The 15,787-nt window shown below is 36.5% G+C and overlaps 1 protein-coding gene across 1 annotated transcript; it reads left to right on the top strand.

The window, feature by feature from the left end:
- The first annotated feature begins 7,191 nt into the window (after window positions 1-7,191).
- On the top strand, window positions 7,192-15,213 carry LOC131955089 (uncharacterized). Its single transcript, XM_059319046.1, has 2 exons — window positions 7,192-8,764; window positions 14,101-15,213. The coding sequence occupies exon 1, from the start codon at window positions 7,540-7,542 to the stop codon at window positions 8,746-8,748; it is 1,209 nt and encodes a 402-aa protein (XP_059175029.1). The 5' UTR covers window positions 7,192-7,539; the 3' UTR covers window positions 8,749-8,764; window positions 14,101-15,213.
- Window positions 15,214-15,787: the final 574 nt, after the last annotated feature.

The following is a 15,787-nucleotide window of genomic DNA, read 5'->3' as shown; positions in this document are numbered from 1 at the left end:
TTCATGTTCCGAGGTCAAGAAACATATGAAGTCTACTTCTCTGCCTAATTGATCACTATGTCTAAATAGGATTCTTCCTTTATTTTTTTTTGCACACTCATCCATGTAAAAAGGGTCATTACGTACCTTGATGTAGGTAATTTAGAGTCTACCTGGTATTGTGAAAATCTAGTTACAAATAGGATGTACTAAAATGTACTTTAGAACAAAGTGTGTATGAATCTAGGTGGAGTAGATTATACCTGGTATTCCTTGAATCTAGTTACAAATCAGATGTACTAAAATCGACTTTAGAACCAGGTGTATATAGATGTATGTGGAGTAGAGTTTACCTAAAGCACTAGTCTTTCTAGAATCTAGTTTTAAAGCCAGGTGTAACAAAATGTAGGTGAAGTAGAGTCTAACTTTAGTAATGGAATCACACTTAAAGACAGGTGTGTCTTCATATACGGGACGTGATGTATTCCAGGTTTACTGCGTTTATTTACCACAAAAGCAGGTTTGTACGATTCCACTTTCAAACCAGGTGTATTAAAGGTTTCCTTAGTAACAGGTGTAGCATCTTCCTCAAGGCATAGGAAGGTTGTATGTATATGAGGACCAAAATTGTTTTACGATATACAATGATTATCTTTCCGGAACATTTTCTCAAAAAACTTCTATTCCAAAGAATTTGATTAAGAAAACGTGCCTTAAAGGAATGGCAAAAAAAAAAAATTATCTGAAAATGTTGGCCCTCGATTTTTCTCAAAAAGTTGGTCCTGGATTCATCTCAAAAAGTTGAGTACAGAAATTTGACTCCGCTCAAACTATAGAAAAAGTCATTAACGGCTTTAGCAATCGCAATTGGAAGAAAACAAAGAAATGCAAAGTTAAAAAAGCTTTGGAAGTTTACGAGATTGTAAAAATGCTTTGTGTTGTTAACGTGATTCTCAAGCAATTTGAGAAGAGTTTAAAGTCAGCGGCTGAGTCAAAGTCTGGATTCGATCTCTGATCACTCACGTTAGCGGCCGAGCGCTTTTCAGCTCTGCCACTACACCACTGACATAACACAATTCATCTGTTTTTATATTTCCCTGTTAATTGTCTATTAGGATTAAAAAGGAAGTTGAAGAAAAAAAAAAGAAAGAAAGAAAAAGAAAGAAAGAAAGAAAGAAAGAAAGAAAGAAAGAAAAGAAAGAAAGAAAGAAAAGAAAGAAAGAAAGAAAGAAAGAAAGAAAGAAGAAAGAAAGAAAGAAAGAAAGAAAGAAAGAAAGAAAGAAAGAAAGAAAGAAAGAAAGAAAGAAAGAAAGAAAGAAAGAAAGAAAGAAAGAAAGAAAGAAAGAAAGAAAGAAAGAAAGAAAGAAAGAAAGAAAGAAAGAAAGAAAGAAAGAAAGAAACATTTTTAAAACATCAAGAGGGGTGTTGTTATGGGGGGGGGGGGGGGGGGGTCCTTGAGGGTTGAAGTTAAGTTTGAAGATTAGGGTAAAGTCAAATTTATGTTAAGTGAATGTCAATATCAATGCCAATGACAATGCCAATGTATAGTTTTTAGGTTTAGGTTTAGTTTAGGTTAAGGTTTAGGTTTAGGTTTAGATTTGGTTTGGGTTTAGGTTAAGGTTTAGATTAGGTTTAGGTTCAAGTTCAGGTTCCAAGTGTTATTGATAAAGATCTTGAGAATCTCTGACACGTAGATGGATCTGGGCTGTGTGACTCACCATCCCCCCCCCCCCCACACACACAGACTGCTATACATTATGCAGTTTTAAGCATCCACATCATTTAAGCCATCTATATACTACTAAAAGTCAAGTTTGTTTACATGTTTGAATATTTATTTGTTTGTTTGCCTGATTGACTATTGTGATATGTTCGACTCTACCGGGACAGCTGTAAAATAGTATGTAGGTAGAGAATAATTTTTTAATGCAGACAGACTGTTAATCACAAATTTATTTAAAGACGTTAATTAATTTATTGATTTATTCATTGTTAAATTAACCGTATTTTTTTTAAAAATGTTAATACTTTGAATAAACTTTTGTGGGGATAGTGACGTCCCTTGATAGTGACGTCAGAGTTTTTTGTTGACTCTTTAGTACAATAAAATGGCGGCGTCTATCGAAGAAAATTGTGTTCCCATTCCAAAGTTTAACGCGTTCTAAATCTAATTTTCTGTCGGTCATAACTTTAACAATACGTCCGTTTGCTGTATTTATTACGTTCCAACACTTATATCAATTTTCAACTGTCTTTTTTCATTTAGTTTTACAATAAATTTCTCTAGATCTAAAGATCAGCTGTCGAAGGAAATTTATGAATCTAGCCTAGATCTAGATCACTAAACTCAATGTAAATTCTAAATCTAGACTTAATGTAAATTCTACATCTAGAATCTATTTCAGGCCTTAATACATCTAGAATCTATTTCAGGCCTTAATTATTTTTTATATAAATCTTTGTTTGGCTAATTTAAGATAAAATTTAATTTGAAAGTTACTACTTCTAGACTAGACGCTCGAAATCAAGTTGCATCAAAGTATAGTATAAAAATTCATTTGTGACGTCAGGAGTAAATAGCTAAGTTTGTAGGCGTAGTCCGCTCTCATGCGAGTGGTACAGGTTCTAGACCAATATGTCAATGATATTTTTTTTCAATTTTTTTTTTTTTAGATGTTAATGATAAAAAATGATTTTTTTTTTTCAATTTTTTTTTTTTAGATGTTAATGATAAAGTTGCCTATCTGAACTTGGCAGGATACAGGGCAGGTTGAAGTAGAGTTCATCTGTTTCTTTGTCCTAACCATATGAAAGGATAGTGTGGTCAGAGACATGCTCGGCTGGAATCGTTTTTTAAACGATAAAAACATGTTGTCTGAGACTTGGCGGGACACTGGGCAGGTGAAGTAGAGTTGAGTAGGTCACATGTGACGTCAGTATATGAAAGGGATAGTCCGAAATCGGTGTTTTTCGGATGTTTTTAAAAAGATAAGAAACATATTTTTGAATGTGGGCTCTGTTTTTGTGACGATAAGTGACACTGCAGTAGCGTAGCGAGGAGGGGGGGGGGGGGGGGGGCGGCGGGGGGGGGGAGGGCGGGGGGGGGGGGGGGGAAGGGGAGGCGGGGGGGGGGGAAGGGGAGGCGGGGGGGGGGGGGAGTGAAGTGAGGGGGGGGGGGGGCGGGGGGGACGTATGTTGGGGCGCCAAAATGGTTTGGAAAAATAAATTGAAAGGTTGAGGGGGGTTCAAATCGAAAGTTTGAGTGGGGGGGGGGGGGGGGGGAGGGGGGTGCACATCAAAAGTTTGAGGGGGGGGGGGGGGGGGGGGGTTGAAAATCGAAATCTTGGGGGGGGGGGGGGTTAAAATCGAAAAGTTTGTCCCCCGGGCGCCGGGAAGGCTCGCTATGGCCTCTGAGTGACAGACGTGATGTTTTTTGATGGATGACCCCCCGAAAACCCACAGTTATCCAAGGGATGACGGGTATTCTAGTAGATCCTTAAAGTTACAAGCTATACTAAGCATCTACGTTAACTCAAATTTTTCAACACCATGATTCTACTACCCCCTCCCCTAGCTATAATAATCTTAGTCTGTTATTATTAGCCCATATCAGACACCCACGCCGACATGCTAATCACACAGTCTTTGCATGCTAACTGTTATAATCCCCTTCATTTTGTCACTTAATTTAGTGTTGTAGGATTACATTAGCAAAGAAATAGCCTGTGATTTATCATGGTCGTTTGTATAACACTAATTAAACTGTTAAAACAGATTTGCGATGGGTGGAGATTTCTATCTATCCCTTATGGGTATAGCTAACAAGAGTATGGTGTAATACAATCCTTAGTACGGACAGCACTCGATTAATCTAATCCCATTCTTAGTGTAGCTAGCAGTTTTCGAAATGAAAAGCCATAACACGTTCTGCCCCTTCGTTTTCCCTCCTACTAAAATCTTGTGAGATCATAAAATTGTACAATGATTCCAAAGGCTAAACACATTAGAATGAGAGCAAATTTGTTATGCAACAGTGCTTTCTATCTAGCACCCGTATAGCCTGTGATGATATGGTGACTAGAAGCTAATGGCCTAGGCCCTTGGCAGTAACTCTCAACTAGAGACCCATACAATAGATGTCAGCTAGAGACCCAGACCCAGAGAGTAGCTTTCAGATAGTGACCCAGAACATGGACAGTATATGTCATCAAGAAGCATTAGATATAAGAAAATGCCTTAACTTACAAAAGCAATTATAGAACTAGGTATTTTTAACAGTAAATTAAAATCTTGTTTGACGTGTCTAATCCGAAAATTAAAGTCGTTTGACCTTGTGAATGTGATATACATATCCACGGGGTTCAAAAGTTAATAAGATCGCCAGGTATATAGTTGTCATTTAAATATGTAATCTCGTGTAATTTAATTTACTTCCCAACTATTCAGTCACCATCTCCAGCTATATAGTCTCAAACTTCCAGTTCTAGTTTTCTACTCCCAGCTATACAGTCCCCATCTCCCTGATATAAAGTCCCCATATAGCAGCTATACCGTCTCCATCTCCCAGCTATGATCTCCATGTCCCATCTATACAGTCTCTATCTCCCAGTTACATAGTCTCCATATCCCAGTAATACCGTTTTTATATCACAGTTACACACGGAATTTCGCCACACAACTTAAGGGCTTATTCGGTGGGTGACTGAAATGTTATTCTAATAGGGTGGGTGGTGGCCACAACTTCCTCTACGGGTGACTAATTCTAATAGGTTATGATGTTCTTTTGTAACGCAATGTGATGTTGTGATTTGAGTGGTGGCTTATTTTCTCTGAGTGGGAGGATTTTAATTGGTACTGATTACTTTTGTACATTAAAAGTCAACACCACCCCCTGACACCACGTGGAATCACGTGATCACCACGTGGCATCATGTGATAGCTCAGTCACAGCTTAAAAACATTAGAATCGCATTTGAAGGTCAGCTTGATATCTTGGTTTTGAAAAGTTTTGATGCTTCTCATCTGAAGGTATGTCGCTTTAAGCTTTTATTGTTTACACTGGTTTCTTTGGGCGTATGTTGAATAAACGTACATTTTTAATGAGGTTTAGTTGAAGTTACTTACTCCACTTGCTCTCTCTCTCTCTCTCTCTCTCTCTCTCTCTCTCACACACACACACACACACTCACACACATGCATGCACACGTATTCACACTCACTTACAAACGACAAAAATATCATTATATCTTTGACAAATTAACTCAAACAAACGACATCACTGCAAATACCTACAGTATATTGCATACATATTTTGGAAGATATTAGTCGACTGATCATATTTATATTGATTCTAGCTGTATACCCGTGCTCCGCCACGGAAAATCTTTTTAAAATGTAACAACTTGGGAATAGAACAAAACAAAACAAAACAAAACACAAACACAAACACAACACAAACATAACACAAACATAACACAAACATAACACAAACATAACACAAACACAACACAAACACAACACAAACACAACACAAACATAACACGAACACGAACACGAACACAACACAAACACATCACTGTCTGCTTGACGTAACCTCAATGGTCGGCGTGGCTAGGGGCGAGGTCAGGGAGGGGAGGGGGAGGACGGACAGACCATTGCCAAAAACCGGACTCTAAATTTACAAAGCAATGTCGGTATAATCCCCACCGGCAGGTACTGGAAGCGTGAAGGGGGGGGGGGGGCTAACTTAAATAACAAAAGTTGCAGGGGATGGTGAAGCTTGGAAAGAGGAGAGAATGGGTGGAGACCCTCTTTTCACCCCTCCCTCACCCCCACGTTAACACACCGCCGTTTGAAATTTACAAAATAGAACTCTTTTCCCCCACCCCACCTCCTCGCTCACCGCAATCTAGGAAAATAAATGTAATCCTAAAAAACGTAATGTACCACCTTATGTACTAATGTTTTGATCTAACACACTGCTAAGTCCTATCCAACACTTCCTCTCCGCATCTTTCGTATAGCTTTGATACATACATTTTCATGTTTTACATAATCTAATGTTAAAAAAAAAATAAAGTCACAGAAAAAAGTCACACAAATCTTTTAATAAATATTTTGATTTAAATTGTTGATAATCGTAAAATTGTGGGTGTTTATTGATGTAGGTTGTAGTTTTTTGGTAGCATATTTATAAACGATAAATGCATTATGGTTTATAACACTTATAATTAAAAATACTGTAACCTAATTTAGAAAGCAACCACAACTTTTGTAATGAATTTAATTAAACGAGCCGACCCGCGGCGTATCATACGCTGCTATTTAGTTGTTTTATTTTCTACTTTTCAGTAATTCCTAATTTGTGAATTCGACAGTACCACTGCTGTCACTGAAAATATTTGCTTTAAAACACTATCAGTAAGTCGTTAAGGACGATAACCCCTCCCCCCCCCCTCATTTCCCCCCCCCCCTTCTCCTTGAAAGCAGCCCTCTCTTAGTTACCTCCCCTAAGTTTAATATCGTTTCAAACTAAATTATCTGCCCCTAATAGCCGTCACTAAACCCGGCTCTTCGATCGTAAACATTTAGCTTGAACCACAGCTCACCAGACTTCCTAGAGAGGAAGAGAGGGGACTGCAAGGCGCGCTTACAGCTTGTTTTCTAACGTCTCCATGAAGAGAATTATATATATAGATAGGCCTATAATTTACGTGAAACGGGTACCGATGGCTAGTAAAGTTATAATGCACTAAAAGGAGAAAAGATTTTCTTGAAATATTAGAAAACACAACTGTTTAAATAACCATAAAGAAAAGCTTGGGTCTTTTCCTAAATATTAGTAATGGTATTCACCAGATAATAAGGTGACCCACGCTTTTCTTTATAGAATATAAATAGTAGTGTTTTATTATATATTCAAAGACAGTTATTTATTTTCTCCTTTTAATGAATTATTACATAAATGCTCGTTATTAAAACGTTTTTATGCATTTTTTTCTACAATGTACATGCAGATCTGGTTATTCTTTTCGAATGTCTTTAAACTGCCGACCTTAAATAACAACCTCAACTGCGCACTTTTTTGTGTGTTATTTTTGGGTGCGCAATTTTCGATGCGTATTATTTTTTGGTCATCGTGAAATACAGCCGTTAATTTAGTCGTCAATGTAATTAATAATCAGTTGTTTTTTTTCATCTTTACAGATAATAGAGCTATAAAAAGCAAAATTTACTTCGTAAAGAAAATGTTTTTAGACTCCAAACAAGTTCTCAGTGTAACTGTTCTTCAGTTCTTCATCCTCTACGTCATCAAAGACTCTTCTCTGGCCTCCATGTCTCCAGAGGTACCACAGTCCCACGCCCATCCAAATGAGACTCTTTCACGGACACTAGGGAGTGGGAAAAGAGAAAGCAGTGGCTCATGCGACGGATGGAGAGCCTTTTCCTCTTGGGGCAAAAGGTCAATAGACTCTCAAATGGATAGGTCAAAAGACTCAGACGTTGAAAAAAAGTTGAAAGAAATGCCCGGATGGGGCAAAAGGTCAAAAGACTCAGACGATGAAAAAAAAGTTGAAAGAAATGCCCGGATGGGGCAAAAGGTCAAAAGACTCAGACGATGAAAAAAAGTTGAAAGAAATGCCCGGATGGGGCAAAAGGTCAAAAGACTCAGACGATGAAAAAAAGTTGAAAGAAATGCCCGGATGGGGCAAAAGGTCAAAAGACTCAGACGATGAAAAAAAGTTGAAAGAAATGCCCGGATGGGGCAAAAGGTCAAAAGACTCAGACGATGAAAAGAAGTTGAAAGAAATGCCCGGATGGGGCAAAAGGTCAAAAGACTCAGACGATGGAAATAAGTTGAAAGAAATGCCCGGATGGGGCAAAAGGTCAAAAGACTCGGACGATGAAAAAAAGTTGAATGAAATGCCCGGATGGGGCAAAAGGTCAAAAGACTCAGACGATGAAAAAAAGTTGAAAGAAATGCCCGGATGGGGCAAAAGGTCAAAAGACTCAGACGATGAAAAAAAGTTGAAAGAAATGCCCGGATGGGGCAAAAGGTCAAAAGACTCAGACGATGAAAAAAAGTTGAAAGAAATGCCCGGATGGGGCAAAAGGTCAAAAGACTCAGACGATGAAAAAAAGTTGAATGAAATGCCCGGATGGGGCAAAAGGTCAAAAGACTCAGACGATGAAAAAAAGTTGAAAGAAATGCCCGGATGGGGCAAAAGGTCAAAAGACTCAGACGATGAAAAAAAGTTGAAAGAAATGCCCGGATGGGGCAAAAGGTCAAAAGACTCAGACGATGAAAAAAAGTTGAAAGAAATGCCCGGATGGGGCAAAAGGTCAAAAGACTCAGACGATGAAAAAAAATTGAAAGAAATGCCCGGATGGGGCAAAAGGTCAAAAGACTCAGACGATGAAAAAAAGTTGAAAGAAATGCCCGGATGGGGCAAAAGGTCAAAAGACTCAGACGATGAAAAAAAGTTGAAAGAAATGCCCGGATGGGGCGAAAGGTCAAAAGACTCAGACGTTGAAAAAAAGTTGAAAGAAATGTCCGGATGGGGCAAACGTGAGAAAGAAGACCTCGAAAAAAGATGGAGGGAAACGGCCCCATGGGGAAAAAGGAACAACTCAAGCGCGTTTTCGAAAAACTACCAGCATTTAATAGACAAGTGGGAGAAGAGGCCAAGCAGGGATACAAGCTTTAGCAGCTGGGGAAAGCGATCAGAAACAGACGACCAGTTCGATGTTGAGGAATACCTGCTTTAAACAAAGTTAAACACAGGTACGTCGCAATACTTTCTCAAATTTTGATGTAAGCTTTTATGTAACGGTATTTCATTTCTAGAATTTGTCTCCAATTATCAATTTATCAATTTATTAACCCCAAATGTTCCCAGATAATTTTTCTAGACTATATATAGTGTTTAATTAATAATAATGTTTCTATCGATTTGTGTCTTGACCATTTGTCTTTATCTAACCTTATTTTATCTCAAAAATTTGTCTTGAACATTTGCTTTTATCTAACTCTATTTATCTCAAAAATGTGTCTTGAACATTTGCCTTTATCTAACCCTATTTATCTCAAAAATGAGTATTGGCCAATTTTCTTTATCTAACACTAGCCGTCCCGGCCAGGCCCTGCTCTGGCTTCTGTGAAAAACCTTTCTGTTAAAGACCATTACCTGTGTGTTTAGTAATCATCATAAACCCGGCATTGCCCACCCAAACCACAACCAACCAAAACAACAAAACGCAAACATAACGCTAACACAATTACAAATACAAACGAAAACAAAAACCTAACAACAAACCCAACCACAACCACAAACACCAATACAAACACAAAGAAAAAACAAACAAAAAAGCAAACGAAAACAAAAACCTAACAACAAACCCAAACACAAACACCAATACCAACACACAAAAAACAACGAAAAAGCAAACGAAAAAACAAACCAAATCCAAACGCAAAACCAACCAAAAACACAAATACAAACCCAAACAAAAAAACACAAACAAAAACGAAAAAAGAAAGAACAAAAACGAACCAAATCAAAACGCAACCACTAACGCAAACCCACCTAAACACAAAGAAAACACTAAAGCGAACATAAACGCCCGGGGCGGAATCACCTGTTTTAGCTTAATGAACGACTATAGTACCCCAACTTATTCATAGTCTTTTGCACTCACTTAAACGAACGCGCCTGTTTCAATTTAATGAACAATTTTAATACTCCAAGCTTATCCGTAAAATACCTACAACATTTGCACTTGATCAATCCCCGTTAATTATGTAATTATTTTTTTTCCCAACACCAAAACAAAGTAATTAAAAAGTAAATTCTTTTCCACAAATGCAATGGTTTTATAAAGGGAAGTAATTGTGTTTTCCTAATTTATCAAAGGGAAGTAAGTGCTATAGGACTAAATAAAGACATAATTAGAATTGTTGTAAAAGATGATATTTTTTTAAAACTTGTGTTTAGTGAACATGCCGACAATTATTACTATAATTTGAAAAATGAAAATTATTTCCCAACACTTTCAATAGTAATTTTTTAACTCATAAATTTAGACAAATGCGCACGATAATTGTCTAACACTTAAATCCATCCAAGACCAACGACAAACATATGCGTTACATACAGAACTGAGCTTTATATATTAGATTATATTATCTCACAAACGTGTCTTTACTACCTTTCTTGACCATTTGTCTTTATCTAATCCTATGTTATATTAAAGATTTGTCTTGAAAATTTGTCTTAATCTAACCCTATTTTATCTCAAATATTTGTCTTGACCATTTCCTTTATCTATTTTATCTCAAAATTGTGTCTTGAACGTTTGTCTTTATCTAACACTATTTTATATCAAAGATTTGTCTTGACCATTATTTTGTATTTGCCTTACGCTAAACTCTTTACTAAAAAAACACATTACAATTCCTTAGATTATAGACGTTTGTAGAATATTTCTATAAAACGTCTTTAGAATCGTGGGTCAAGCACTGACAAAGCCATCAGCTAATAACGCGTAGCAGACTGTCAATCATTAATTATGATAATTACTCTAAATCTTTGTCAACCTCTACAAATTAAAACTATTTAAATATAATCTAATACTTGTTTTCCTAAACATTCCGATATTAAATAGTTTTTAGAACTTATAACTCAATATTTTGAGACGAGAAACTATTCAATACGAATATAATTAAAGAATATTAAGGCGTATACGGGATGTTTGGAAATGTTGATAAAACTAGTCTTGAAAGTTTATTAAAACAACGTCATAAATTACAAGATTTACTGTAGAAATACTTGATATTTAATGGATAAATCAATTTTCAGAGCGTGAAGAGGATGAAGGTGGGGTATCGGGAATAGCGTAGTGAAGAAAATTCGGGTGTCTTTTTTGTATAGCTTTTCTTCCGAGAAATGGTTATCCAATGGGTAACAAGGTTATCTAGTGTATAAATAAAATTGCTAACTTTTAACCATTTATAACATTGAAATAGTTCTAGTATGATTCACGTATTTTAAACATGCCAAGAAGTTCGCAATGGTTTAAAAATGTTTAGACTGTGGTTTCGTTTTTGCTATTTCAAATTCTTATGTAAACAAGAAAACAGAAAATAGCTCAGTTGTTTTTTTAAGTATCAGGGATGTTCCATCTTTGTCGTATATTTAATGTCAAGGTCAAGCTTGTTTGGTAAAGGCTGCTGGGCAAAGTGCTCACCACACTATCACATCATATGCCGAGGTCACTTAAACAGGTGAACTCTACTTCATTTGACACGGGATTGAAAAAAGGACTTTACTACATTTTCAAGACTAATTTGTTTTATTTCATCTTCTGAACGGAGTTCTAATCCACCTCTCGCTAATTTCAGCGTCAGTGCTATGTAATGCTCCTGCTAAACGACTGCCTTCATCTGTTAAACGTACATTAAAAACCTTCAATTAAAGTAATAGTTTCAATGTGGCTGCTTTAAATTTGTTTTGTAGACATCATTGATACACTGGCTGTCACATAATAGGGTCGCATATCCCAGCTGTAATCAAAACACCTAACTCCGCACAAGTATTACTTTCCTCATAGAAATAGTTTATAAAATGACGTCTTATTCTTTGGAAACAAAGATTTTTACGATTTATTTAGGGGAGGTAACTCGCACAGAGCATAAGTGTAGCAAGGGAATAAACTCGTGGGAATATCTCACGTTACCGTGATGATTAAGAATGTGATCATTTAAGGACGCACATCCTCAACGATAGCGTTTAAATCGTGTATTATTTTTCATTGCAATGTCGTCTTACTCACCCCCCTCCCTTCTACGAAATCTGCTTAGGTCTAGACGTCATGATAGGGACCCCATGTCAGAGACCCCACAATAGAGACCCCCATGTCAAAGACCCTATAATAGGGACTCCATTTCACAGACCCCATTATAGTGACCCCCTATTACAAACCCTAACTTTAGGTTTCTGCAATTAAATCTGCTGCATTGAAAAACGTTCAAACCAAACAAAACAACTATTCCCTGATTCGCTATTTAAAAAGTTTAATTGAAAAACACGTTTTAAAAATTCTCCATAAAAAAACATCGTGATTAATTAGTTTATGGCGGTGTAGTCAGTGGCGGAACTAGAAAAAAAAAGGCTCCCCCGCAATTTTTTTTTTAAATAGCCTATTACCTGAGTATTTTAATCTATTTCATTGCAATGTATAACCACTCTGAGATAACGAACCAGACAAAAATAAGTCCGAACTCATTTCGGGCCAGCAATAATCGTGTTTTATAAATGTTGGTATTTTTTTTAGCATAGATACGTTTTATTGTTTAAAAAAAAAAGGAGAAATACATATATTTTTATCATTTCCGTTTCTTTTATAATATAATAGAGCACATATTTTGAAAAATCTGATACAGGATTTGAATCAAGAACAATACATATAAGTCAGCATTCACTTTCAAATAACTTCTAAACAACTATTTTATAAAGTCACTTAGAAATATTACACATTTTTAGGCCATCACAAATGACAATTTACACATTTAGAAAAGTGGTCATCACAATTTGTAAAAATCTCATTTTTTTCACGATTACAAGTCTTTGTCTATTCTTCGTATATGCGAGAAAGTAAAAAAAAAAGCTAGCTGGTCAAAATTATATAATCAAGTAAGCTTGATTTGTGCAATGGTTTCTCGCGTTATGTTTATTTTTATAATTTTTTGTATTTCTATTATTAGTTTTGAATATATTCATTTTTATAGCTATAAGTTTTAGTATACCTTATTTAAATAATAATTAAGAGAATTAATTGCTTTTTAATTTACATGGTACAAAACTATTTAAATGAGCTTTATGAGCACCCGTGTTTTAATCAAGGGCAGTAAGTCATGGAAGTATTCTGAAAGTTTGCCTATCTTTCAAAGTACAGCTCTTGAAGATTTGATATTTTTCTACGCAACAGTGTGTTAGTTACTGTAGAACAATCACTGATATAGTAGACCTGTTTGTTTTTTACAAAACCACTATCAAGGTGCACGAAAAACATTATTTATGAAAAGAAAATTCATTGTTTTTTTGGTCGGAATTGGGCCCCTAAACGTCGTGCCCCCCCTCCCATGCGGCACTGTAGTTCCGCCCCTGGGTGTAATTCATGTTTTAAAACCTCTCCTTCAAACAACATCACTCACACGATATTAATTGACAGTTATTGTCGAAAAGGGAGTTAATTCCCAACACTAATGATCTCCCTTTTTCCTTGTGTTTATTAATTGTCTCCCGTGCAGTAAGATCAACTCTCCCAACACCCTCAAGAGAAGACTTGATATAGGTCTTTGAGTTACTGTAAAAGTAAAGTTCCCTTTTCAAACCGGACGGTCTATAGGGCATGTGAAGTAGAGTTCACTCGTTTCTGTGAACTCGGCATATGAAGAGATAGTGTGGTCAGCACTATGACCAGCCGCCTTTACTTTCCGTAGCTTGTGTTAGGTACCGATCAAATTTGCGTGGATTTACGGACGGTCTACCGACTTGAATTCGAGACTTAAGGGTTAGCAGTCCAGCTCTCTACCGCTAGACCACTCCGTCCCATTAGTGGCTGTATTATGCCATAAAATAAAGTTAAATATCTTGTCGTTTTCCTCGTGTGTGGGGTGAGGGACGGGAGGACGGACACTAGTTAAACTTTGTATTTTCTATATAAATTATAACAGTGAAATGTTGGTGGATTGTATCTTGGGAGTGTGTTTTGTTGAGAGGGGAGACAGTGGCTGTACGCATGCGCGAGAAGGACAAGTGAGAAAGGAGGCAAGAAGATAACGTAGCTTGGCTGAACATGCGGCCTGTGTGAAAACGAAATAAATATGAAAAACTGTAAAAGAAGGCTTGTCTTTTGATTTCGTATGTGTAATATAAAAGGTAGGAGAAAGGCCTGTGACATAAATCATCTATTTTGTTTTCTATTTTGTGTCTCCTCCTATCCCGTTGAGAGTGGCCACTTCGACTTCGCACTTAATTCTTATATCGCAGTGGATTTCTTCCAACAGAATTAAGTAGTACGTGACCCCTTTTAACCTAAACATTCTATTTTTATCCCCAGCTCCTGAAGAAATGATGACGTAATATGGACGCTGCCCGAGGGTGATCCTGTCAGGAACCACCCCTCACAGCTGCCACGGCGGTGATACCAGCCCACTAAACTGCAATAGCTACAACATATTTTAACACAACTCGATTGGAAGTTTTAGTTTTATTTTATTTTTGTTACTTACCTCCCTTGTGTTTTTGCGAATGGCGTGAAAAAAAGTGTATACTATATTCGTTGGATTAATTAATTCTGTTGTGATTTTGATACAAGTGTGCCAAAATTGTTAAGTTATTTTGTGTGTGTGTGTGTAAACTTGCCCGGCCTGCACACCAACTGAAATTCTGCGTTTATTTAAGATTGTTCAAAATGTTGAACTTAATATAACCACTTACATTCGTTAAATGTTTTCTTAATTAACTCTCGTATAAAAATTTAATAACATTTCACCTTGCTCAGATTTCGATACATATTTTGATTTTATTTTTCAAAATTTGAAATTAATGAAAGAATGACAAAAAAATTTTTTTTTTACACGCCACTCGCAATGGACGAAACTAAAATAGAATTCAAAGTTTGTCGGTAATTAACATGCAGTCTAGTCGAGGAACGTGATCGTGATTCTGCATTTGATTTCTTTGATTTCCTTGCGTAATATGGTGGTAACGCCACCTATCTCCAGTCGCATGGACCCAATTGTCCACCTTATAAGGATCGCAAATAACATTGTCTCTTCCACCTTGTTGCATGTGGGCGATAATGCCGGCAGCTTTTGACTTTGTTCTTTGATGATTATCTCACCCCTTTGACATATAAGGAGCTATGAAAGACAGCAGTGACAGCATGTCACAATATTTAGGTGTTTATCCTTTGTGTTTAAGACACTTCCGTAATCTCCAGTCGCTTGACCCGATGGTTCACCTTATAAGAATAGCAACTAGCACCGTCTCTTCTCTTCATGCCTTATTTCGATTGTTGTCAAGATAGAACACATATTTTGCGATACTATTATTTTTTATGCTTGTCGGCCTTATGGTTTGTCGGCCTTATGTCCTGTCGGCCTTTTGGCTGTCGACTTTATGTCCTGACGGCCTTATGTCCTGTCGGCTTTTTGGCTGTCGGCCTTTTGTCCATGTCGGCCTTTTGTCCGTGTCGGCCTTTTTCTTGTCGGCCTTTTGGATGTCGGCCTTTTGTCCTACACCCGTGCAGGCCTACCTTATACTTTAACCCTAATCATGGAATGTAGGGTCCTTTGTTATTTTAATTTTAGTTTTAGTTTTAGTAAAATCGTTAAGGGCTTGTGGTTAACTATTTTTTATTGTAAGTGGTTTATGAAATATTAAAATTTATTAACACAAAAAAAAATCCGTTTCAAATTAATCCTAATTATAGCTGCAATTCTTTTACTTGTTAAAGTATTCAAAAAAATTAATTATCATTTAATTGTTTCCAAATTTTTACATTATTTTTTCGATAACAAAATGAATTTTATGTTAGTTTTTTTTTTTTGTTAATTTTTGATTTTGAGATTTGATTTGATCAAGTTGTGTTAGTTGTTTCATCTGGTTTGTTAAAAATATTTTTTCTGGATTTTGGGCAAATTTTGTCTCAAACACTACAATTACTATTAAAACATGTTGTCTGAAGTGATAGTCTAGTGTCTGTTTTTCTTTTTCCGTTTTGTATAGCAATGTTCTTGTAT

Source organism: Physella acuta, unplaced genomic scaffold (assembly GCF_028476545.2).
Source record: "Physella acuta isolate Inbredline_101_S28 unplaced genomic scaffold, ASM2847654v3 ptg001054l, whole genome shotgun sequence".
NCBI lineage: Eukaryota > Metazoa > Mollusca > Gastropoda > Physidae > Physella > Physella acuta.
The sequence above is the reverse complement of the archived record's forward strand: the minus strand, read 5'-3'. Positions and strand labels throughout refer to the sequence as shown.